Genomic DNA, 26,512 nt, shown 5'->3' with positions numbered 1-26,512 from the left:
GCGGCGGCTGAGCCCCTCCGCTCCCCGGGTCAGTTACAGGAGGCCCCGCCCTACCCCGGCGGGCCCCACCCTACGTCTCGCTTCCCATCTCTCCAGTCCGCAGTCCTCCGGTCTCTCGGTCCCCCGGCAGGGCCCAGGCTGCGGAAGAGAACGCGATCGGGCTTCGGGTCCTTAGAGCCCGGAGTGGAGCAGACGGGGCGCAGAGGCGAGGAGGTGCACATGGGCGTGGCCGTGCGCAGGGGCGCGTGCGCAGGGGCGCGTGCGCAGGGGCGCGTGCGCAGGGGCGCGTGCGCAGGGGCGCGTGCGCAGGGGCGCGTGCGCAGGGGCGCGTGCGCAGTCTCGCCATGCGGCAGTTGTGGCCGGCTGGCCCGGGAGACCATGGCAGCCACCTTCTTCGGGGAGGTGGTTAAAGCACCGTGTCGAGCCGGGACGGAGGACGAGGAGGAGGAAGAGGAGGAGAGGACGGAGACGCCTGAAGACAGGGAGGTCCGGCGGCAGCTGGCGCGGAAGAGGTGAGGCACCTGACGTGGGAAGCCGCGGGCGGCGTGCTCGGGCCTGCATGGCTTCCGGCTGGAGGAGGGCGCGTTAGTTCCGCCCCGACGGGGCTAGGGAGCCGGGGAGGGGCGCGGGCTCCGCAGGCACGAGGCCGGAGCTAGCGCTCGGTGATTGCCAGTTGTCCGCGGCGGCCACGCGCGGCTCTGTCCCGACACCGGACGCGAGGCAGATACCCGTCGGTCCCCGCTATCAGGAAACCCCCGAGGACTCGGGCACCGACTCCTGGCGTGCGCTGGGAGCGATGCTCGCGTCCGTCTGTATTTCGGTGGAATAGTGAGAGGGAAGGCGTTGTAGGGGAGTTGGATTCAGATTCATTCTTTAAAGACATTGCCTTCAAGGCTTACCTTAGCATTTTATTTAGGCTTGGTTTTTTGCGGGCTTGTGAAGCGATCTTTCCATTTGTAAGATTTTCCGGGGCTACTGTACTGCTACAGTCGTGCTCCACGTTTGTCGTGAATTTGCTTCGTTGGACACCCCGATTCTCTTAAAACTTTTTCATCCTCCACCCCATACTTCAGTTAGTATTATATGGCAGTAGCAGGGGAAAAAAAAAGAAAAATTCCAAACACTCAAAAATGGGAGAAAAAAGTAAAGTGGCCCCCATCCCCCCACGATCATGTAAATTCAACAGTTAAGCAGATTTTGCCACATTGATATCCTCTCCCACCACCGCTAAGCAAATCTATCGTCATGGTCTTTCCCCTCTACATTTTCAGAATGCATCCCAAACGATTTAGCATTTTCTTACATGTGCTAGTATCGCCTCTAACAAAATTAATGCTTTTTCAATATCATTTAATAGTCCACTGTTAAATCTACCTAGTTTTCTCAAACATGACATTTCGCAGTGGTTTGTGTAAATCAGAATCCCGACTAGTTCCACACATTACATTTAAACATTTTACTTAGAGTAGCCCCCATCCAGTTTTTCTCCTACTGAAAGTGTTCCACACTGTGGATTTGTCTCATTGCTTCCTCCTGGTGTCTTTTAACATATGTGTCCATCACTTGCATTTCCTGTAAATGAGTGTTCATTTTGGAGGCTTGGTCAGATTCACATTCCATATTTTGTTGGCAAGACTACTTTGACGTGTTTTCTGTTTCTTATCGCACACTATGCCTGATTGTCTCACTTTTAGGGATGCTGAGATTGACTGATCAGAGGGGTCAGGTGGACAGCCTGATCTCTGTTATAGAGTTACATGAACTTTTGAGCAATAGTGTTATCTATTGGTTATTATTGTCTGAATCCATTGTTTTCTTATGATTGTAATTATGTTCTTTATAAAGTTAAAGTGTGCACTGTACATATTACAGAATTGTATGTGTACTGCCCTTTTGTCATAATATGATACTAATGATATTTAAGTTGCTTTAGTTTCATCTTGTTTCTCCTGTTAGGGAGGTGCGGCTCCTTCAACGACAGACAAAAACATCTTTGGAAGTCTCTCTGCTAGAAAAATATCCTTGCTCCAAGTTCATAATTGCTATAGGAAATAATGCAGTAGGTAAGTGAAAATGCAGACGACTAGACATTTTGTTGAAAGAATGAAATATGAAGTTCTTATTTTTCTTCCATCATAAAAGGTTTCAAATTTTATTACTTAAAAAAAAATCATAGTAGAGTAACTTTGTTTCTCAGAAAAATGTATCTCCTGTTCATGTTGTACCATCTTTTAAATAAACTTAAAGAATAAGATTTAAAAGAAATGTTCTTGGCTTCAGAAATTAACAATTCAAGGGACTGTTTCTAGTGTCTTGAGGTGTCCAGGTTGACTTATATGTCTTTGAGTTAACAGATTCCTTTGAGCACATGATGAGAACTCTAAAAGTAACAATAATAATTGCTGCATTCTGAGTACTTAACTTCTGAGGTCTTTGCATGTATTAATTCACTTGGTAGGTTAATGTTAAAACAGTGTAGAGTTCAGCTAGAATAATGTATAAGTACAAACATAAACTTTTATAATTTTAGGGGCTTCATAGGCTCTGTGGAGAGCATTTGAGTTAAGATCTCTTGCCCTATAAGGTGCCCCTAATGGTTGTACAACATAGTAAGTACATGATAAATAACTATCGGCTCATGTATATGAAGTTCTACTGGCCTAAAATTTTCCAGAAGAGTGTTACAGTGTTAAGTACAGTAAAAAGTCTGTCAACAAAACTGTCGTCTCATTTTCTGGCTTTAATATTGTCTTATTTAGGGTGTGGCCTTTTACTTTTTTAGAGCCTCAGTTTCTTCTTCTGCAAAATGATGGTATTAGGTAGATAGTCTTGAATGGCTCTTTCAGCTCTAAAATTCTAGAGTAACCTGAGTTTACTTTTTATTGAATAGAAAATGTAGCTTGCAGAGCCGAACACTAAATTATCTGAATTGTTTTTCACAGCATTTTTGTCATCATTTGTTATGAATTCAGGAGTCTGGGAAGAGGTTGGTTGTGCTAAACTCTGGAATGAATGGTGCAGAACAACGGACACTATACATCTGTCCCCCACAGAGGCTTTTTGTGTGTTTTATCATCTAAAATCAAATCCCTCAGTAAGTGGGACTTAACTTATATGTTTTAAAAAGTACTTAAGCATCATTTGTATAGTATCTCCTGGTAGTATACTTCATTATCTCATTTGCCAAGTCTCTCAGTTGCTCTGTGAGTGTGCTCTTTGTTCTGATATTAATCGCTAGTAGTGGATTGATTTAAATTTTAAAGAGAAATGAGCAGGCCAATAGCAGAGCCAGGAAAATAAGTATTTAAGTGTTATATTAAGATTCACATGATATGTACATGGTTATAGTTGGGGGTGTGTATAGCATTTATTTGACTTGATAAAAGCCTTGGAATTTGATTTTCCAGGTTTTTCTTTGTCAGTGCAGTTGCTACATTGCTGAAGATCAGCAGTATCAGTGGCTGGAAAAGGTAAGAGGAAGATGAAAATCTGTAAATAGTTAGACTGCAGGAGTTGATATTTTTTAGGAGTTCAGTATCTTTTCACTTATGTTTACACTATACTGTAGTCTGTTAAGTGTACAGTAGCATTATATCTTAAAAGTCAACGTATATACCCTAATTTAAAAATACTCTTGCTAAAAAATGCTATCAGTCATCTGCGCCTTCAGCAAAGCATAATCTTTTTGCTGGTGGGGGTGCTTACCTCATTGATGGCTGCTGACTGATCAGGATATTGGTTGCTGAAGGCTGGGGTAGCTGTGACAATTTCTTAAAATAAAAAAACAATGAAATTTGCTGCGTCCATTGATTCTTTTCTTCATGAAAGATTTTTCTGTAGCATGCAATGCTGTCTGATAGTATTTTACCTGTAGTATAACTTCTTTCAAAATTGGAATCAGTCCTCTCAAACCGTGCTGCTGCTTTATCAACTAAGTTTATGTACTATTTTAAATCCTTTGTTGTCATTTCAACAATGTTTACAGCATTTTCACTAGAAGTACATTCCATCTCAAGAAACCACTTTCTTTACCCATGCATGAGAGGCAACTTCTCATCCATTAAGGTTTTATCATGAGATTGCAGCAAATTTAGTCACATCTTCAGGCTGCAGTTACAATTCTAGTTCTTTTGCTATTTCTACCACATCTGCAGTTACCTCCTCTGCCGAAGTCTTGAACTCCTCAAAGTCATTCATGAAGGTTGGAATCACCTTCTTCTAAACTCTGTCAATGTTGATATTTTAACTTTCTCCCATGAATCATCAATGTTTTTAATGGCATCTAGAATGGTGAATTTTTTGTGGGAAGGTTTTCAATTGACTTTGCCCAAATCCATCAGAGGAATCACTATCTGTGGCAGCTATAGCCTTATGAAATGTGTTTCCTAAATATAAGACTTGAAAATTGAAATGTTCCTTCATCCACGGGCTACAGAATGGATATTGTGTTAGCATGCATGGAAACAACATTCATCTCCTTGTACATCTTTTCATGAGAGCTCTTGGGTGGCCAAGTGCATTGTCAATGATCAGTAATATTTTGAAAGGAATCTTTTTTTCTGAGCAGTTGATCTGAACTGTGGGTTTAAAATGTGTAGTAAACTATGGTATAAACAGATGTGCTGGCATCTAGGCCTGTTCCATTTCTAGAGCATAGGCAGAGTAGATTTAGTGTCATTCTTCAATGCCTCAGGATTTTCGGAATGGTCACTGATCATTAGCTTCAACTCAGAGTCACTAGCTGCATTAGGCTCTAACAAGAGAGTCAACCTGTTCTTTGAAGCTTTGAAGCCAGGCATTGACTTCTCATCTCTAGGTGGGAAAGTCCTAGATGGTATCTTCTTCCAGCAGAATGCCGTTTCCATCTACATTGAAATTCTGTTGTTTAGTGTAGCCGCCTTCATCAGTGATCTTAGCTAGGTCTTCTGGATGACTTTGCAGCCTCTACATCAGCACTTGCTGCTTCACCTTGCACTTTGATGTTATGGAGACGGCTTCTTTCCTTAAACCTCCTGAACCTCTGCTAGCCTCACACTTTTCTTCTGCAGCTTCCTCCCCTCTCTCAGCCTTCATAGAATTGAAGAGAGTTAGGGCCTTGCTCTGGATTAGGCTTTGGCTTAAGAAAAAATGTTGTGGCTGGTTGGATCTTCTATCCAGACCACTACAACTTTCTCCATATCAGCAATAAGACTGTTTCGCTTTCTTATCATTCATGTGTTCACCAGAATAGCACTTTTAAAAACTTTCCCTTTGCATTCACAACTTGGTTAACTGGCACAAGAGGGAGGCTAAGCTTCTGGCCTATCTCAGTTTTTGACAAGCCTCCCTCACTAAGCTTCATCATTTCTAGCTTTTGATTTACGGCGAGAGACGTGCGACTCTCCCTTTCACTTGAGCGGTTAGAGGCCACTATAGGCTTATTTATTGACCTAATTTCAATATCATTGTGTCTCAGGGAATAGGGAGGCCTGAGGAGAGAGAACGAGACAGCGAAATGGCAGGTTGATAGAGTAGTCAGAAGACACACATTTATTAGGTTAGTCATCTTATATGGGTGTGGTTTGTGGTACCCCCAAACCATTACAATAGTAACATCAAAGATAACTGGTCATAGGCAACTGCAACGGATATAATAAATGAAAAAGTTTGAAATATAATGATAATTACCAAAATGTGACACAGACACAAAGTGGACATATGCTGTTAGAAAAATGGTGCCCATAGACTTGCTCGATGCAGGGTTGCCACAAACCTTCAATTTGTTTAAAAAAAAAAAAAAAGGAAAAAAAATGCGTTATCAGCAAAGTTTAGTAAAGCGAAGCGCAATAAAGTGAGGTATGCCTGTGTGGGCATTCTGCTGATTGTCAGTTGTGGAAGTGTAAAATGTAGTTGGATTTTTACCATCCATCTTAGTGTTGTGAAAGAAAAACAAGCTCCTCACATGAAACAGAAAAGTGTCACAGCCGGGGGTGAAAGAAATCCCAAAGTGATGGTGATGCAGGCGGCAGATGTACCTGGAGGAGAGGCATGTGTGAAACAGATGGACTGCTGCTATCCTGCCAGAGATTGGCATCGTTGCCATGCTCCAGACTCCAAAATTTTACATTCATTTCTCTTAACATTAGGCGCAAATAGACTTGAGTTTTCATTTTTTTGGAAAATTGTGCATGTAGTTTGTTTCCAATAAAACAAATTTTTAAGTGAATTTAACTCTACTAGGAATTTTAGAGTGAAATCATACTTTTGGCAGTTGCATATTAGTTTTGAGTGAAGTAGACCCTTGAGGCCTACTCTTAGCAACATCTCAGCTTAAATCTTAGGTATATTTTTATATAGATACTAAAATTCATTAGAAATGAGAAATTTGGTGTATACCTGTTTTAAACTTGTTGGCATACTTAACATTTGCTTCAAGTTATTGAATGCATTTCATTAAATGAGGAATTGTTTTAGAAGATCTGTGAACCATCTTGTAATTATATACATGATTTTATATTTAATGTATCTGTGTGTATTCTGGGGAAAGGGTCAGATCTCAGAAGGTTAAGAAATTACGATTTAATTTGTACTTTTAATTTATGTAGGATGATTATGTAAAAAATACGTTATTATTTTGTACTGCGGAATAAATGAACATATTCTAGACTTGAAAAATGTAAAATTATGCATTTCCAAAACAAAATTTTTTAATCAACACATCTTTCCTTAGGGGTACTGTTTGGGTCTCCCTACTAGTTTAGTCATGTCAGCCACATAATTTTGATAATTACACATAATCTAACAGTTCTCATATATTGCAGATTCAGGCTATACGTGTTATAGCGAGGAAAATAAGTTAGGCCTTGTGAGTAATGTCATATTTCTTAAATGGGATGTACCTGGTAATAAACGTGTATAGTGTTAACTTTTTTGTGTTTATTCACAAAGCTGTGATATAATGAAATTAGTCTTACAAATCGTATATGGTGCTTAGTATAAAATCTTTATTTCTGTTTTTATTATCGGAAATGGCTATTCTCTTTGTAAAATATTTTCAAATACATTGCAGTAACCTGAAATCTATTCTTTTTCCTTTAAAAAGTAGCTGCTTTCATTATAGATTTTGTAAAAGGTAGAAGGGTCTTTAGAAATCTGTCAAATCCAGACTCTTCAAGTTATAGAAGAGGACACTGAGGTCTAGAGCGATTGAAAACTTGCCTGCAATTGTAGCAAGAATCATTTTTCAGGCGTCATTGGCAGGTAGGAAAGGGAGTGAACATCAGGTGTGTACTTGTAACTCATTTACTCTGGACAGCAGTACTGTTGTCACTGCTCTGGCGTTCTTTATTTTGTTTATTCTGCATTGCAGATCTCTTAGGTAGGTGGTGTTGTCCTTAGTTCACAGACAGGAAAGTGGCTTAGAGAAAATCACCCAAATAGAAAACAGCACTGAGATCAGACCCATGTCAGGGGACAACACAGTGGGCGTTCTGCTTCTCCATAGCACATACCACCTGCACGGCCCGCTATTACTGTCTGTGGTGTTAGGTGAATAACTAGAGGAATGTCTTCATTCTGTAACAAAGTTATGTTTGTTTAATTTGAAATCCATTTCATGTTAGGTTTTTGGCTCTTGTCCAAGGAAGAACATGCAGATAACTATTCTCACGTGTCGACATGTTACTGACTATAAAACCTCAGAATCTACTGGCAGCCTTCCTTCTCCTTTCCTGAAAGCCCTAAAAACACAGAATTTCAAAGACCCTGTATGTTGTTCACTGCTGGAGCAACCTAATATTGCACACGATCTTCCTGCAGCAGGTAGTATTAAAATACATAACATTTACTTTAGATGTTGGTATTGCTTTGTTCATACTTGATACTTTCACTATTAGAGATCTTTTTGAGGTAGTTTGGTAATGATGATTGATACCAATATATTGCTGTTAATCCTCAATGTTTATAGTTACAAATACAGTGTATTTGGTTTGAGTTTTAAAATTTTTCAGACACACAGTGATCTTATGAGAGTAGCTCAGATTTCTTAACTGTTATGCTTCAGAGCTCTGTTTCTTTTTGATCTTTGAAAACTCAAAATGCAAACCAATGTTTGATGTAAATTGTATGAAAAACTGGTAAAGTATATTTTAATTATAAAAATAGAAAGTTTTGGATATTGAATCTTTAGAATTGCTTTCATATTTTATTTTTTATTACTGTCACTAGTTAATATCCTGCTGTCATGTCAGAAATAGATTGCCATTTACTTTTCAGTAGTTAATATGTTATAATATATAATTAATTATTATTTGTTAAATGAATTATGTAGGGTTTGTCTTTTTTTTGCCTTTAAGTTTACTAGAATGAGAAGTGACTAAACATTTTATGTTATATATTATGTATTGTTATTTACATATAATTCACTTTGTTTATGATACTAAAATTTTAATTTTTCAGCTGCTTAAAATTATCTTAGCAGTATGTGCAGGAAATGCAAAATAAATGTCATATTTGCAAAAGCAAGAGATTATTAGGAAAACAGTTGGCTTTGAAAGAATATATGCATTGTTGTAATTGGTTCAAAATGTTAGTAAGTGCCTTGATTAAAAGAGGCAATAGAAATGATTATTTTTAAAAGCAGGCTTTATTATATAAAGGTGTTTAATTTAAAAGTCATGTAATAGAAACTTAAATTTTTTTTCTTGTATATTCATAGTTCTGAGTTACTGTCAAGTGTGGAAAATCCCTGCAATTCTGTATTTGTGTTACACAGATGTGATGAAATTAGACCTAATTACAGTTGAAGCTTTTAAGCCTATACTTTCTTCCAGAAGTTTGAAAGGTTTAGTTAAGGTAAGGTTTTAACTCACTTGAGTTATTACAATGAACCTGATCACAAACATAAATGTCTGGTGTCAACTTAAACCCTGAGCAGTGCTTGAAGACCTTTTTTTTTTTTTCTTTCCCAAAGCACAGCTTTCTAACCTGGCAGTTTGAATTCATTTGTCACCCTCTCTTCTAGATGTACTTCTGTAACTTGATGAATGTCTTATTCTTGTATGATAGGTCACTGCAGTCCTTTTAAAACTCAAATGTCTATGTGGACAGATGGTTTTACTGTTCAAGAAGTTTTTGTAACTAACTAATTTGGAAGATTGTAATTTTTTAGTATAGTATGAATCAAATTATTATAACATTTACTCACCTAATTTTGCTGGAGACTGGATAAGTAAGATGAGAGAATTATGTAATGAATCTGTTCCCTGCCCTTGTGGGCTCATTTCTGAGAAAAGTACATATCAGAACACATACACAAAAATGTTTTCCTGTACAAGGGTACTTCAGAAAGTTCATGGAAAAATACAATTAAAAGGTAACATGAATCTTTCCGTGAACTTTTTGAAGTGTCCTCAACCTACCTTTCAGGTAGTTTAGGGACTCCCTTATTTACTCTAAGAGATTTGCTGAATGCCCATAGCCACCAGTTTAAGGGCCACTTGTTTAAAGGAAAGAGGTTATAATGGCCTTGTTCCACAGCCCTGCTCATTCTGGAGTGGCCATTAGTGTTAAGATTTTTGTGGTAAGTTAAGTTGTAGTTACAGTCATTTCACAGGTATCCCTGGTTCACCATGTGCTTGGCATGTAGAAGAAAGGACTCAATATCTGTTTGTTGAATTAATGAAGAATAACACTTCAAAGGATGTCTTTCATATTAGCTAGAGGCAGGGACAATATTTCTGACAAATCCAATTATTTTATATTTAGCATGTCTTTGAACGTATGTACTCAGTTTTGTTTGCTTATGTAATTAGCCGATAGGCTCATCACACTTAACTTAGAGATCAGTTCCCTGAGGCAGGGCGTGGCTGTTGTGTTCACCACTGTGAACACAGGCACTTCCTAAACACCAGGACTCACTCTGAGGATTGAAATTCATCTGTTAAATAGGGTTTAAGTTAACTTTTACCTTTTAAGAATATTTTTTGGAGGGGAAATTTAAATAACTTTTAAAACATTTTTACTTCTTGCTTTGGAGAAAATTATTTGTGGGAGGGTGAGATGGTTGTTCTGAAGAGTGCTGTTTTCTTAATGACCAAATAAAATCATCCTGAGTTAGTTCATAGTTTCCGTCAATTTAAAAGTGGTATTTGTTCAACACAATGGAATTATCTTGAGAGTACCTACTATGTGGTCACCACTGTGGGGCTTCCAGAACTGAGCTGGCTCCCCACATGCAGTGGTGCAGGTGGTGGTGACACCAGAGAAGAGACCCACTGTGCGCCAGTCCAGGGAGCAGGAGGTTCGTCTGAGGAAAGGCTTCTTGGAGCAGTTGGCAGTTTCACTGGGTTTGAAAGAGAGGTGAATCTCAGTGGGTAGAAGTGTGCAGAGAAGACAGTGCGAGCACATGGCGGGAAGGTCTGAGGAGAGCAATGATGAGTGTGGTGTCAGGAGTGGAAGGAAGGAAGAGGTCATGTGGGGAAGACAGGCTGGGCTCAGGGTGTCCTGTTAGACAAAGAAGTGTAGACTTCCTCCAGGTTCCATGAGGCACCCTCAGAGAGGCGTTCTACCCACTTGCCTTTTTGTCTGAAGGAGGAGAGGAAAGGCAGCGCCTGTTCCATTTGGGCGCAGTTCTTCAAGTCCTGAGATGGGTTTGGGGCTTTTATGTGCTTCTAACTGAATTCTTGGTCTCACTGTATTATTCACTTTTTTCTCTCTTTCCAGAATATTTCCCAAAGCACAGAGATGCTGAAGAAATTGATGACAACAAATGAGATTCAGAGTAACATTTATACGTGATCCCAGGGATTGTTTTGTAATGTATGTTACCCATCCATTCCTTTAAGGGGAGCAGCATGTACTGTTTTGTAGGTTTTTTTGTGGCGGGGGCGGGTGAGGTGTATTTTGAGAGTGATACAACAGAATAAACTTTTAAAAAATTAGTTGTAGTTTTAATTCCTTATTTGTTGCGGTATTTTTCACAACTGAAATAAGCCAGACATTTTTTCTTTATCCACTAGATGGGAGTATTGTTTTATTTGAATATTTTAAGACAGTTAAATTTTTGAAAAGCTACGGATACCAACAGATTGTATTAACATGGCAAACTATAGTTAATTAGGTGCAAAAATTCTATATCATATCTGAAAGTTGACCTGTTGGTGATTTTTTTTAGATTTGTGTGAGAAGTTAATGTTATTTTATTTTTTATTTATGTATTTTTTTAATCGAAGCATAATTGATTATACATACTTCTGGGGCACAGTGTTGACTACCAGTATTTGTGTATAGTATGTGATGATCAAATCAATATTATTAGCATCTTGGTCTCTGCTGCAGGCAGATTGGGCACTCCATTGTGGCAAGTGGAAGTCCATGTTGCTGAGCCCAAGTGTTACCTCCATCTCTGCCACTGTGGCCACTTTGCTCATAAGCCCACTGGGCCCTAATAGGGGTGGCTGGGGAAAGAGGCTGACTAGTACCTATAGAACGGGTCATCCTATCCATTTGATTACTGAAGTCCTCCTCTGCTGAGGTCACCCTATGGTGAGCATTCATGTGGGACATAAATATCTTTGTCTTTTGCCCACTCAGGTCTATCCACATACCTCTTCCCCAAATGTCCTTGTTAGCAATTTTCCAATCATGTTCCTTCCAAGTCACTAAGCATCCATCCAAACCATTGGTACAGCCCACGAATTGATACATGATTGCACATCTGGCTATTTCTCCTTCCAAGCAAAGTGCACAACTAGGTGCACTGCCCAAACTTCTGCCCACTGAGATTTCTACTCACTGCTGTCCTTCAGGAATACCCTCTGGGGCTGCAGTGCTGCAGCTGTCTACTTTCAGGTGGTGCCTGCGTATCGTGCATAACCATCTGTAAACCAGGCGCAGTCTTCTCTTCCTCTGTCAGTTGATTATAGGAAACTCCTCATGAGGCCATAAGTGCAGGCTGGGAGACAGAAGGCAGTGTAGTAGCAGTAGGAACCATGGCATTTGGACCACTTTTTTGTGTAACTTAATTGTGCCTTTAGGACCTGCTTAGGCTCAAGCAGGTATATACAACTTCCATTTGATGATGGAGTCCTACTGTGCATGTCTTAGTGGCTTGTAGGGCTGGTAACACCCAGTTCATGATAGGCAGCTCAGGTCACATGATAACTTAGTGGCCGGTGGTTAAGCTAAGGCTCAGTAACAGGCCAAGACCTGTCTCTCAAAAGGAGAGTACTTATCTATGTGTGATGGCTGGGCTTTGCTTTAAAATCCCAAAGGCCTGCACTGTGATTCACCTACAGGGGCTTGCCAAAGCTCCAGACAGCATCCCTATTTGCCACTGACACCTCAGCCGTCACTGAATCTGCTGAATCATATGGCCCAAGGGGCAGAACAGCTTGCACAGGAGCCTGCACCTGTTGCAGAGCCTTCTGTTCTGGGCCCCACTCAAAACTAGCAGCTTTTCAGGCCACTCAGTAGATGAGGCAGAATAGCACATCCAACATGCGGGTAATTGAGTTTCTAAGAGGAGGAACCAAAGCAGGAACAGTAATTAATAAGAAACATGGATTCTTCCTAATTGAAGAAAGACGAGTCTATAAGAGAAAAGAGCCCATCAGTTGTCAGGATGGAGACAGAAAAGCTAGACATTGAATTTTAAGGCCAAAGAAATCATTTTTTAAGTATCCAGGCAGATGAAATGATTACGTGTCTTGTCCATTAGCTATTACTGCCTATTACCCACACTGAAACTTGGAGGCTTACAACAGTGACTACTTATTTCTCAAGAGTCTGTTGGTTGGATGGAATCTACTGCTAGCCTGGGCCATGCACAGCTCATCTTGGCATACGCATCTTTGTTCATGTGTGAAGTGAGTGCCTGGGGCTGGTTGGTCTCAGGTGGCTGTGGCAGGGAGGATGGGGCTGTCCTCCAAATGTCACTTGTTCCAGCAGGCAAACCTGGATACATTCTCAGACCCGCCCAAGTGTTTCTTGTGGTGATGGCAGAGGACCAAGAGGGAACAGAAACATGCAAGTGCTTTTTCAAGCCTCTGTATCGTTTGCCACGGTCCCAGTGACCAAAGCATGTCCCATGGCCACATCCAGAGGCACCACCAAAAGCTTTGGATGTGGGGCCGTGATAAATTGGGGCCATTAATACAATCAATCTGCCCCAGTCTGTTCTCTGACTAGTTGCTCATGCCCTTCTCACGTGCTAAGTAGGCTTGTCCCAATCTGAGGACAGCCGAAATTTCCTCCACTCATGATCTCAGACTTGAGGACCAGGATCTTGTGGTCCAGATGAGGTCCAAATGCATCTTCTCTTGTTAGAGAAACCTGTAAGCTAAAAAGACAAGTTGCTCTCCACATTCCCAGTACACGATGGTGAGACGGGACAGGTCATCTGCATAAACGCTTCCATCTGAAAAGGGATGCAAATAGGACACACAGAGCAGTCACTGTGTGTGACTTAACAGTTCTAAAATCCCATTGAGCAAATGTTGCCAGTCCTCCTACTCTGGGAGTTAGAAATGTTCCTTGATCAAGCCCAGTTTCTGTTTCCTAGCAGTGGCTCTTCAGTCTCGTTCTTTGCTGTTTTCTAAGATGTCCTTTTTCATCACATGCTTTGTCCACTTCCAAAGAAATGACCTTTGTTTGCAACTGAGTAGCCTTCTTATATAAAGAAGAGTGCCTGAAATACAACATCCTTAAAAACATTGTGGGCTTTCTATGTATCTCATTATAGCTCACTCCATGCTCCAAAAGTCACACCGTCAAGAACTGAAGGGTCTGGAATTTTACCCTCCTTGAAAACTGGCAGGTGAGCCTGCCACCACAATTTCATGGATCCTGGTATAAGACAGGAGGCTCCTGGGTCAGAGACAAAGCGCTTTATTACAGCACAGCAGGAAGCATGCACTTCATGTTTGTGTCAGTATCCCTTGTCCCCCAAGTCCCACGGGGATGATGCAGGACAGTCCAGATGGGTACTGTGTGTGCAGAGAGTTTGCATCACAGCTGAGGAACGTAGAGCTTAGGGAATCATCTTTTATGATGGGCTGTAAGCAGGCTGCCCTTTTCCTTGTAGGGAGATACTTACTATTTTACTAGACATGAAGCAAATCTGCCCTTTGCTATGGGAGACAGCATCTCTGTCTTCCAAGGCTGTTTGCTATCCAAACGGCCTTGAAAAGATAGTATCTCTGCTTTCAAGAAGTGCAGAAATGTCAGAGACCATGAAGAATTGTCTCCCAATAGTATTCACTCCTTGTGTCTACACCACGCCACGGAACATTCTGATTAATCTGACTGATAGAATTTACTAACAGCTTGGATGTAGGTGTGAAAGAGAGGAATCCAGGATGAACCCCACATTTGTGGTCTGAGCAACTGGAATGGAGTTGCATCAGCTGAGATGGGGGATGCCGCAGGTGGAGAGAAACCCAGGATATGTTAAGTTTGAGATGTCAGACATTCAAGTGGAGATGCTGAGTAGGTGGTTGGACATAAAGCCTGGTGTTTGGGAGAGAGGTCCTGACTAAAGGTTTAAGATAGAAGTCATCTGCAGAGTCTGTATTTAGTGTCATGGGTCTGAGTGAGACCATCAGGCAATGAGTACAAATAGAAAAGAAAGGAGGATCAAGGGATGAGCCCTGGGACCCTGCAGTGTTGTGTGGTTAGGGAGATGACAGGAGATGAGGATGAGCACCTGGTGAGGTAGAATGAAACCACGGTTCCACGGTTGCATGATTTCCTGGAAGCCTGGTGAAGGACGTGCTTGAAGCAGGAAGGATGGCCTATCTGGGTTTAATGGTGCTGATACACCAAGGAAAATAAGGACTGATGCTTAATCATTGGATTCAGCATGTGCTGGTTGGTCAAATGAGTTATATACTGCTTACTTTGCACTGAGATTAAGAGTAACAGATCAATCATTATTTAGAGGTATAGAATTTGTCATTATATTCGTGCCAATGAACCACTTATTTGAATGTTGGTGGCTTCTGGAGAAAAGTAAGCAGCAGAATGAAGGCTAATGGTGCTATGGTTTGAATGATTGTCCTCCAAATCTCATGTTGAAATTTAATTGCCATTGTGATGGCGTTAATAGGTGGGACCTTTAAGAGGTAATTGGGCCATGAAGGTTCCACTCTCATAGGTGAAATTGGTGTCATTATAAAAGGGTCAGTCCAGGCCTCCTCCTGCTTTCTCAGCTCTTCCCCTCTTCTGCCATATGAGGAATAGCGTTCCTTCCCTGCAGAGGATGCAGCATTCAGGGCGCCATCTTGGAAGTGGAGACTAGGCCCTCACCAGACACCAAACCTGCTGGTGCCTTGATCTTGGACTTCCCAGCCTGCAGAACTGTGAGCTGGTAAATTTCTGCTCATTGTAAATTGCCCAGTCTCAGATATTCTGTTGTAGCAGCACAAATGGTCTGAAACAAATGGTTACCTTTAAGTTCTGATTTCTCTCTGTAATGCCAATGGAGACTCATTTCTAAATTGTGTGCAAGTCTTGCAGTCTTAGTTTGGCCTGGAAGAGGGGCAGAGAGAAGAAGAATGTGGTAAAAGGTGCAAGGAGAAAGAGAAATGCATCGATGACTGCCTGGAATTCTGGTTTTAGAGGGAAGAGGGATGGATTTCAAATTGGGACTCTCCCAATAAATCAGGTTTTAAGAAAAACAGCAAGATTAGACTGGGTTGGGAGCCTTGGCAAATATAAGGAACTCAATGTGCATGCCGTACCAGCTATTCTGTGTAGCTTCTTGATTCAACAATCCAACCTTAGAATACCTTGGTGCTGGTCATCCAATTTGTGATCCACTCCTATCACATTAAAAACAGTTAACCACAAACATTTTTGAATATGAAAAATGTCACCAGCTGGTGAAAAATGTCACCTATCTGGTGACTATTTAACTTAAGAACTCTCTGGTGCTGCTTAAATAAACTCTATTGCAACCACAAATAGAAGCCCTATCAGCAATCTCTACAAATTATATTTAGCCTCTAGTGAAATCTCAGGGCAATGCCACTCCTCATTAGCACCTTAAAAAAAGAGAGGAGGGGAGATGAAAGTCAGTCAATTTGAACATTGTTACTAGGTCTCATGAAAGGAATTCCATAGGAAAATGAAAGCCCAATGAAGCGGGAGAACACAAATGCTTATACACTAGGCTGCACAGAGAGAGACAGTTATGGAAAAGTAACTAAAATATATGTGTAGTCTAAAGGAAGGTAAGAGTTCTTTTAAGAAGGTCAGTTTGTACAGAATTCTTTCAGCCTGGACTCCCTGTCTCTGATGATAAGAATGTTTCTTTTCTCCTGGTACAGGGAGGGCACCTTTCACATGGGAGTTTTGCCACCTCCTTTTAGGAAGAAAAGTGATAGTGATGGGGGAATGTTTGGGGGAGACTGGCCACAGCCTTGTGGATAGGGAAATGGCCCCAAAGAACTAAATTGTCTGCCTCAAGAAGTCTCTGCATCTTGAGTCTCGACGTCTCAGGTCACTGTTGACAGGGCTTGGCACACATAGCAACTTTGGCCAGACCTGTTTGAACCAGGCCAACCAGCTTGACATTAGACGAGGCCGTGGGCATATGATCTCTCCAAGTTCTGCTGACGTGCTCTGGTCACAGGTTCTGTGAATCTTCTTAGCTTCATACCTGGTGCTCTGGACACTCATCCCCTTATGAATTCAGAAGTCTTTGTGCAGACCCTGTGTTCTGCTGTGCCAATTTCAAAATGTGGGCAGGAGGCTTGGCAGAGCGAGTCACACTGAAAGGGAGATTGGAGGTTATGCAGGCTGTGGTTCAGAAGCAGTCAGACAGGGGCCTCAGCAGTTGTTAGAGTAAGATGTATGTCACGTGGGACAACTGGCAGCAGAACTGTGCTTTAGACAGCAAAATAGCATTTGAAAGCCTGTCTCCTGCACGTGTCGACTCCTCTGACTGAGCCTGTGGGGGCCCAGCCAGGGGTTGCAGCACCAGGGTGGCTGTCCCAGGACATGCAGGGTGTCCACCTGGTGCCTCGAGTCAGAGCACAGATGGCTTCACCTATGAGGCCGGACTGATAAATCCAACAGCAGACACTTAGTGCCAGTCCATTCAGCCAAGAAAAACCCCTGCCTTAGGCAGGCCTCACCATTCAGGGTGGTTTCTGGGCCAGCCCTAGAACAGGTTGGGTTTCTCCCTTCGTCCCAGAATGCCTCCAAGTTTAGGAGATACTGGGCCTGGGCTGAGGCCCCAGAAGGAGCAGATGCCCCAGCCTGTCCTGTCTACCAGGCACGAGCCCAAGGAACTGTGCCAGAGCTGGCCCTTGGCCTCGTGCACCTCCATGGCCTCTCTTGGGGCTGTGGCCACTGCTGGGCCCTGAGCGCCTGTGTCTGGTCTTGCTTCACAAGTGCTCTGGACGGGGGCGTCTCCATCGGTTCGAATGTGGGGCTTTGATGTTTGTAATCAACAACCCGCTTCTTGGGTTGCCATGTGGCCGCCAGACTGCTGAGCACTGCTGGTGATTACTCAGAAATTCTGATGTGTGTTCTCAAACGGCTCAAGTGCTGGATTTAAAACACATACTAATAACCTGGCCATCTGTTGAATCTCCCAATATTAAAATGTGAGATTGTTCATATATTTATGTCCATACACTGTGAAACCGATATTAAATATGACTGATATCAAAATAGCTCAAAGCATATTTATTTCAAAGGAAATACAGTGATTCACATCTGAGCACTCATAGCTGCAAAGATCTTTAAAGGTATCTTGAGAAAAGGATAAGAAAAATGCAATGATTATTGTAGGTTCACAGAAATATTTGGACTTTTAAGAGATGAAATCCTTTTTACTTAAAAAATTTTGTGTTATTTATAACCCCCAAATAATTTCTAACTTTTCGACTCGTGACCTGTTTAGGTTCTTGACTAAATCTTCATTCTGTTTCTCTCCATAGGATTCTGTCCTTTGTCAGCCAACACGCTCTCTTCTTCCTGTTCTAGATATCTCCAACCTTCTTTCAGACCTGCTACTCCTTGGAGCTACTGTCCTGTCCCTGGTCCTCCCTCCTCTGGCAGTCCTGGAAGAATAGTTTGTGATGCCGCGCTACCTCACCTGTCTCACTAGGGTCCAGCTCCTCCTAAATATCTGATTGCTGCTTCTCAGATTAGCCCCATCGTAGAGCCAGGTCTTGGGTAAGCAGTGGGCTTATTTTATCACCCCCGACCTCTCCACCCACAGCGGGCTTCTCATCAGCCTCAGCGCCTCCATCCGATCCTTCATTTGGGCTCCTGGCCATCAAGATCTGACTTACCTTTCCCACCTTAACCTCCTTTGCAGTCCCTTGCTTCAGAACTCAGCTATGTGCTGCCTTTTCCAAAAGCCACCAGCCTCTCAGCCTCAAGCACTGTGTTCTGCCTCAAGATTTCCACAAGTCCTTACATCACATGTGCATATCCACCTAGAAACTGAACAATCTGTGTAGACGCTGGTGATGTCTACACAGACTGACTCTTGAGGGAAAGGGTGGTGCTCTGTCAGGATTTTGGAGACCCCATTGGGCAGGAGCAAAGATGTCCGTAAAAGTCATAGGATCAAAACAGCCCTAGAGACTTTGCCTTGAACATGAACCCAAGCAAAGGTAAGGATTCTCTGCAGTGCAGAGTCAGGGCACTAGAGCCAGAAGTTGACACATGCAGAGAACACAAGCAAAGAAAACAAGGCGATGGGATTCCCACAGTCTGGAAGCAGTATTTTAGCCATGGCGGTTCAGGACTATCACGAGTGTGTCGCTGAGCAGGAATTAGAAATATCAGAGTATGCTGTGTGAATATAGTGCCGTCTTTGAAAAGCAAAAAGGTGGTGTGTGTGTGATATGAGTACTGGGTGCAAATCTCAGCCCCAGCCCAAGTGGCTGTACGTATTCTTTACTTTTCCATAATTGGACTTTAATTTCTCTCCTGGGCCCACGTTGCACCGGTGCCAGGAAGACGATCTCTGTCAGTTGAGAGATGGCCCCTTTCCCAGTGTGTCCCACATCGGGATGCTGGGAAGCTCATCCTCAGCCTTTCCTGCTGCCACCTGGGGACACAGCCTTGTTTCTGTTCATGCTGCTCTGTTGACTGATCGTCGTTCTCTGTGTGTGACCTCAGGGGCGTCTCTGGGCTCTCTCCACCACGCAGGGAGGCACTTGGATGTGCCCTGCCTGCTGGGATGCCCAGGGACAGTGAGGGCTGTTCCAGGGTCAGCTTCCAGACACCATAGGAAGGGGTTGCTTCTGCTCCTACAGTGGGAAGCCCTCTATCTCCTTCACTCATAAGCATGTCTGGTGCAGGTTCTGGGGTTGGGCACTTAGCTGGACCCTACTCAGGGAAGGTGCCCGTCTGTCCTTTGATCTCAGGATTCTACTATCTCACACTCTGCCTGGCCCTGGCTTCAGAAGTGGGATGCACTCAGGGACCCCAAAGACGTCTAAGCTCTCTGTCTCCCCACTCCTCATTCAGATACCCTCTAACCTTACCTCTGGGGACAGGAAGAACTGGCTCAAACTGAACTGGTATTTTCCATCTTTACATATAGACTGAGACCTCACATCTTGGAACTCTAATGCTCAGAGTTTGACTCCTGTTCTCTAGGCTTTGGGATGTCATCCATGAAGTAGAAGCATGAAGCAGAGAATGCATGGGGTACAGGGGTCTACAAGGAAAACACCTCAGTCACCACTGCAGAAGCTGTGCACAAAAAAACATTGGAAGAACATCTGCTTACATTTTGGTCATGATTGTTTTAGGTGATGGGGAACTCACTGCACAGAAGCAAAAGATGTCTGTAAAAAGTTTCAGAAACTTTTTTTTTTTTAAAGATGACCGGTAAGGGGATCTTAACCCTTGGCTTGGTGTTGTCAGCACCACCCTCAGCCAGTGAGCGAAACGGCCATCCCTATATGGGATCCAAACCCGTGGCCTTGGTGTTATCAGCACCACACTCTCCTGAGTGAGCCACGGGCCGGCCCCGAAACTGGTTGTTTTTTGCTTTTTGCTTTTCTTTAAGTTTTCAACATTGAGTATGAATTACTTTTATAATTGGGGGAAAAAACTCAAACCAATGAATTATGAAAAAGACCCACTCTCTTTCTTAAATGTGTCTGTTCTGGATCTCATTCCAGCATGTGCATTTGGGTATGCTCATTAAATCTTTTGTTTAACCTTCATAAAGACCCAAGTGAAAAAACTAATGCCAGGAGGGGTCATTCGTCCCCTTTGTCCATGCTGCAGCATGTGCTCACATCCAGGTGCTCAGGAGGCAGTGATGGGCAAGGCAGACACATTGTCCTTAGGAAGTTTGCAGCAGTGAGGGGCCCACCTGACAGAACCTGGATCTGGCTTGCAGGTCCTCATTTTGAACAAGCATGACACAGGGGCAGCTGTACCTACAGATATCCCTCACAAAGCTGATGTTTGTGCAGGCTATTACATATTAGCAGAAAAGTACAGTGGGTCCTCATTATTTGCAGATTGCATGTTTGCCTATCTGCTAAAATGTATTTGTAACCTTCAGATCATACTTAGGGATGGTTTGTGGACATTCGTGTGCACATGAGCAGAATGGTAAAAAAAAAAAAAAAAACGGTGCCGTGACATCCGCACACATCCCCAGTGAGGCTAAGCAAAGCCACACTCTGCCTTTTGTTCTGTCTCCCACAGACAGTGGGAGGGGGCAGGGACCCAGTGGGGAGTGTAGTGTGAGAAGCTCCTCTTCCAGGGCCAGGTGGTCAGAGTTCGAACCCTAACTTGGGCATCTGTTAGGAAGGCAGCCTCCAGGGAGTCAATGAATTCTTCTATATTAGTCCGTTTCTTTTGCTTATGAGAAAATACCTAGAACTGGGTAATTTGTAAGAAAATGAAATTTATTCCTTGCACTTTCAGAGGCTGGGAAGTCCAAAATCTAGGGAACACATCTGGTGAGTGTCTTCCTTGGTGGTGATGCAGGTTATCCCATTTCAAGAAAGGCAGGAGCAGAGAGAGAGAGCTCTTCATGCGCTCTTCTTTTAAAGCCCTTAGAACCATGCCCACCATTCCAAGAATGGATCAATCCATTCATGAGAGTACAGTCCTCACAATCCAATCACCACTTCAAGGCCCAACCTTTCAACTTACCACAATAGTATTTCCCACCCTCTAAACATTGTCATAGTGGGGGTTAAGTTTTGGGGGGGACATTCAATCCAAGGCATCTTCTGAACCTCATTTTCTCTCTTGTAAAATAAATAAAATAAAATCTACTTGGGTAGATTGTGTTTAGGTTTAAGATGTTAATCTATGTGAGATACATATATTCAGTGTTTGCTAATTCAGTGGTCACAGTGACTATACAATGTAACTACTGCAAATTATGAGGATTCACTCTACTTGGTTTGGAAATGTCCAGCCAAAGAGGCTCCTGTTGGGTGGACAACTCTCAGGGTGACAATTCTGTCCCTCGAGGCTTCTGGGGGACTGGAAGTTGCGTGAGGCAGGAGGACAGAGAAGTGTAGAGGAGGGAGAACTGTCATCCTGCAGGGCTGGACTGGAAAAGGAGTTGTAGGGAAATTTCTGGGTGGTACAGGAAGGATATATCCTGCATTCAGCACTTAGGGAGTAATGGGGAAGAAAATGTTGAGAGGGGGAGCGGCGGCTGCTGAGGATACCTGTTTCTGTGGCATGACGAGCAGTCCACGGGGCTACCGTGTCAACACATTGCAGGAGGGTAAATCCAATCGTATATATATATCACTTCCTCTTCCCTGGGTTAACTATTGGGTTATTTTTTAGACATGGTTTTATTTTTCATTTTCAATGATCATTTTTTCCCCTGACATGTGGATGCTTTGGAGCTTAAAGTACAGTTCTTGAGGTGTGGCTGCTGCTGCTGCATCACAGCTGACAACCACTGTTGTAATCCCTTCATTGCTAATGAGATGTGTGTTTTCCCAAGTCTTCTGCCTTAGCTGAGTGGGATATTTAATAGAACTGCTAGGTTTGTGGCCCTCGCTCTCTCCTTTCCCTACCAGACTGGCCTGGGAGTCCACTGCAAGATCTCTAGGCTGGCGTTCAGTCTCCTGGATGCTCTTTCTGCAGCTCTTTTGGCCAGAGCTGAGGAGAGCAGGTGCTGGTCCAAAGCTTTGCCCCTTGCCTGGTATTATGGACTGAACTGTGTCCCCCCTAAACTCACATGTTGAAGCACTAAACCCCAGTGTGCCTGTATTTGAAGATAGGGCCTGTAAAGAGGTAGTCATGGTTAAATGAGGCCATAAGGGTAGGGCCCTAATCCAATAGGACTGATGTCACTATAAGAAGGGGGAGAGACACCAGAGATCTCTCTTAATATCCGCACAGAGGAAAGGCCACGTGAGGACACACAGAGAAGTCCTGGTCTATAAACCGAGGAGAGAGACCTCACCAGAAATGAACCCTGATGACACCTTGATCTTGGAATTCTAGCCTCCAGAACTGTGAGAAAATAATTTCTGTTGTTTAAGCTGCCCAGTGTGTCATACTTTGTCATTGTAGTCCTAGCAGACTGGTACATTTGCTAGTGAAGAATGAAATCAGGGCCATTCCATTCTTGTGCCCAGGAGCAGGCCTTGCCATCCACCACTCAGCCCTTCCCCCTTCCTAACAGGACCAAAACATTTCTAATTATGGGGTTTGGGTGGGACTGGTCCTGATTAATTAAAGCCAATCTGCACATTGAATCCTTGGGCCATGGTGATTAGCTCAGGAGTGAGCATACTGGTTCAGTCAAAGGGAATATATATATAGCCAGTTGGTCAGAAGTTCATGAGGCCTGGTCTTACAGTTAACATCTGAAATGAGGCCAGTGTTGTAAGACTCAACCTTTAACCTGTGAGGTCTGTGCCAACTCCAGACAGTTAGTGTTGGGGTTGAGTTAAATTGTAGGACACCTAGTTGGTGTCCACCAACAACTGGAGAATTTGTTGGTGTGTGAAAAACACTCACATATTTGGTGTCAGAAGCTTTGAGTTTGAGAAAATAGTGGTTTTTTTTGTTTTATTTTTCTTTGACATTTTTTATCTCACCCACTTGGGTGGTAAAAACCTGTAACTTTACTAGCTGAACATGGCAGATTTGATGTGGGGAGAGTGACAGAGCAGCTAAACATTTGAGGAGGTTTTGGAAGTGAGAGAACCAAAGAAGAGCACAATGATTAAACTCTCCATACATGTGTGGCTGACTGCTAAATTGTGCAGTCACAGAGAAACCTTAGGAAGTCTAGCAAAAATTGAAAGCCCAGGAGAGTAGTAAATTTACTACACTTTTGAAAACACCCCTCAATATATACACAACTTAGGCAGCAGAGAATGGAAGGCTTACTGGCTTAAAGTGTCTGAGCATAATATCTGCTGCCCAGATTATTGTTTTGGTTTTCCTCAAAACTATGCAGGTAAACGCTTAAGTCTTCCCCTACAGGGGAAACTTAGGAGCCAGACACCTCCCTCCCCCTCCAAAACCGCAGAAGTATCAGTGGCTGTTCATTGAATGTGAGATAGATTTCCAGGTTGAGTCCAGGCAAGTTAATTGTCTACTAGAACCAATGACCCTCAGAAGAACAAAACAGAATCCAAAATTGCTACAACACATTGCATACAATATGGAAAATATTTTTCATACTTGAGGGGGTGGTGGTGTGAGAGTGTGGAAACCAGTCAGTAAAAGCTAACTCTGAGTGGGCTCACACTTTACATCTAGTAGACAAAGAATTCAAAGCAGCTATTAAAAATATATTCAGAGAATTCAAGGAAAATATGCTAACAATGAATGCACACACACACACACACAAAAAAAAAACCTCAACAGAGAAATGGGGGAAAAAAGCAAATGGAAATGCTAGAGCTTAAAAATACACTAACTGAAGTGAAAATTTTATGGCATGGGCTTATTAGAGATGGCAGAAAAAGGAATCACTGAATATGATAGAACAATAGAAATTATCCAATACAAAGAACAAAGAAAAAAACACCTCATGGTCAAACTGCCAAAAGCTAAACAAAAAAGCAAAGCAAAACAAACAGAAAGAAACAAAACACTTTTAAAGGAGCAAAAGAAAAGTGCTACATCATATACAGGGAACAATGATATGATTTATTGCTGACTTTTCACAGAAACAATAGAAGCCAAAAGTCTTTAGAAACAATAGAAGCCAGATGACATGAGAATGACAGATCCAAAGTGCTGAAAGAAAAAAAAAAAAAATCTATAACTAGTGAAACTGTCTTTCAAAACTGAAGACAAAAGTGGCTGGCTGATATTCATGGGAGTGAACTAAAAATTTCAATCCAAAGTCAGAAATTGTTAGGCCGAAAAAAAACACACAAAACAAAAAAACGAAATATGCTGTCTACAAGAAATCACTTTAAGTTCAAAGACAAATAGGTTAATGTAAAACATACAGTGTAAAACATATTTATAGGATGCAAACATATAGACACTAATCAGAAGGGAGCTGAGTGATTTTTATTCTTAAAATAAGACTTAAGAAAATGACTCTATTCTGTTCCATTGGCACATGTGTCTGTTTTTATGCCAGTACCATGCTGTTTTGACTACTGTAGCTTTTGCAGTAGATTTTGAAATCAGGTAATGTGATCTTCCAGCTTTGTACTTTTGCTCAAGATTGCTTTGTCTATTTAGGGTCTTTTGTGGTTCTATATAAATTTTAGGAACTTTTCTATGTTGGTGAAAAATATTATTGGAATTTTGATAGGGATTGCATTGAATCTGTACATTGCTTTTTAACAATATCAATTCTTCCAATCTATAACACAGAATATCTTTCTATTTATTGCATCTTCTTCAATTTCTTTCATCAGTGTTTTATAGTTTCCAGTATACAGTTATTTCATTTTTTTGATTAAATTTATTCCTAAAGATTTTTTTTCTGACAGCAGTTGTGAGATTATTTTCTTGATTTTTTCAAATACTTTATTATGGTGTATAAAAACACTACTGATTTGCATATGCTGATTTTGTGTCCTGCTAGTTTATTTAACATTTTGATTGGGTTCTAACAGTTTTTTGGCAGAGTTATTAAGGTTTTCTATGTAGAAGATCACATCATTTGCAAACAGAGATAATTTAACTTCTTCCTTTCTGATGCCTTTTGTTTATTTTTCTTGCCTAATTGCTCAGGCTAGGACTTCCAGTACTATGTTGAACAGAAGTTGTGAGAATAGGCATCCTTGTCACATTCCTGATCTGAGAGGGAAAGCTTTCAACTTTCCACTATAGAGTATAATGTTAGCTGTGGGCTTGTTGTATATGTCTTTTTTTGCAGTACATTCCCCTGTATTAGTCTGTTTCTGTTGCTTATAACAAAATATCTGGAATTAGGTAAATTATAAGAAAACAAAATTTATTGCTTACAGGAAAGCTTTCCTTTCCTGGAGGCTAGGAAGTCCAAAGTCGAGGGAATACCTATGGTAAGGGCCTTCTTTGGTGGTAACTTTGGCAATGCAGAGTCTCACATGGTAAGAATGGCAGAGGAGAGAAAGAGAGAGACTCTCCTGTGCTCTCCTTTAAAGCCCTCAGAACCATGCCCATGACCACCATTGTTAATCCATTCATTAGGGCATGGTCCTACAGTCTAATTCCCTTTTCAAAGCCCCACCTTTAATTTACCATAATTGGATTTCCCACCCTCTTAACAATTACAGTGGGGATCAAGCTTCCAATACATAAAACTTGGGGGACACAATTCAGTCCATATCACCTTCTATACTCAATTTGTTGAGTGTTTTTAATCATGAAAGGATGTTGAATTTTGTCAAATGCTTTTTCTGCATCTATTGAGATGGTCATATGATTTTTGTCATTCATTCTGTTAATATGATGTATCATATTTACTGATTTGCACATGTCACACCATCCTTGCATTCCAGAGATAAATCTCACTTGATTCTAGTGATCCTTTTAATATGCTGTTGAATTTGGTTTGCTAGCATTTTGTTGAGAATTTTTGCCATCTTTGTTCATCGGGGATATTGAAACAGAATAGAGAGTCCAGAAGTAAATCCACACATTTATTTTCAGCAAAGATGACAAGAACACACAATGGGGACAGGATAGTCTTGTCAAGAAATGGTGTCAGGGGATAAAGGCAAGAATCAGAGCACACCCGGGGTCCTTAGGCAGGAGCCAAGGGCAGCCCTCTCCTCCATGAAACAGACATGTTGCATGCCAAAAACACACCACTTCCTCATGGGAGGCCCACCACAGCCACTGCCATAGCCACAGCTGCCACAAAAGTGGCTCAATGCCACAGCAGTAGCCACAGCTACTGTGCAGGCAGCCCACCAGATACCTGACTGCAATGACACAAAGAGAGTCACCAGTGGAAACTGGAAAAAGAAAAGGATGTCTCTCATCGAAGCCCGCTCCAACATAATAGAAGCAGCAACTGCTCTACCATGCCCCTGCTTTATTTCTGATTTTAGTAATTTCTGTCTTCTCTTTTTTCTTGTTCAGTCTAGATAAAGGTTTGCAA

General features: G+C 42.0%; 1 protein-coding gene across 3 annotated transcripts; it reads left to right on the top strand.

Annotated features, from left to right (window-relative positions):
* The first annotated feature begins 340 nt into the window (after window positions 1-340).
* PSMG1 (proteasome assembly chaperone 1) lies at window positions 341-20,190 on the top strand. 3 transcript variants are annotated; one of them, XM_063097402.1, is made up of 8 exons: window positions 341-512; window positions 1,957-2,063; window positions 2,943-3,094; window positions 3,408-3,470; window positions 7,602-7,800; window positions 8,696-8,832; window positions 10,702-10,797; window positions 17,974-20,190. In XM_063097402.1, the coding sequence occupies exons 1-7, from the start codon at window positions 379-381 to the stop codon at window positions 10,774-10,776; spliced, it is 867 nt and encodes a 288-aa protein (XP_062953472.1). In that variant the 5' UTR covers window positions 341-378; the 3' UTR covers window positions 10,777-10,797; window positions 17,974-20,190. The 3 variants fall into 3 exon arrangements, with proteins under 3 accessions (XP_062953472.1, XP_062953480.1, XP_062953463.1); XM_063097410.1 differs by lacking the exon at window positions 17,974-20,190 and adding an exon at window positions 17,928-17,948; XM_063097393.1 differs by lacking the exon at window positions 17,974-20,190 and having other exon boundaries at window positions 10,702-10,889.
* The last annotated feature ends 6,322 nt before the right edge of the window (window positions 20,191-26,512 follow it).

Source organism: Cynocephalus volans, chromosome 1, assembly GCF_027409185.1.
Source record: "Cynocephalus volans isolate mCynVol1 chromosome 1, mCynVol1.pri, whole genome shotgun sequence".
Taxonomy (NCBI): Eukaryota; Metazoa; Chordata; class Mammalia; order Dermoptera; family Cynocephalidae; genus Cynocephalus; species Cynocephalus volans.
The sequence above is the reverse complement of the archived record's forward strand: the minus strand, read 5'-3'. Positions and strand labels throughout refer to the sequence as shown.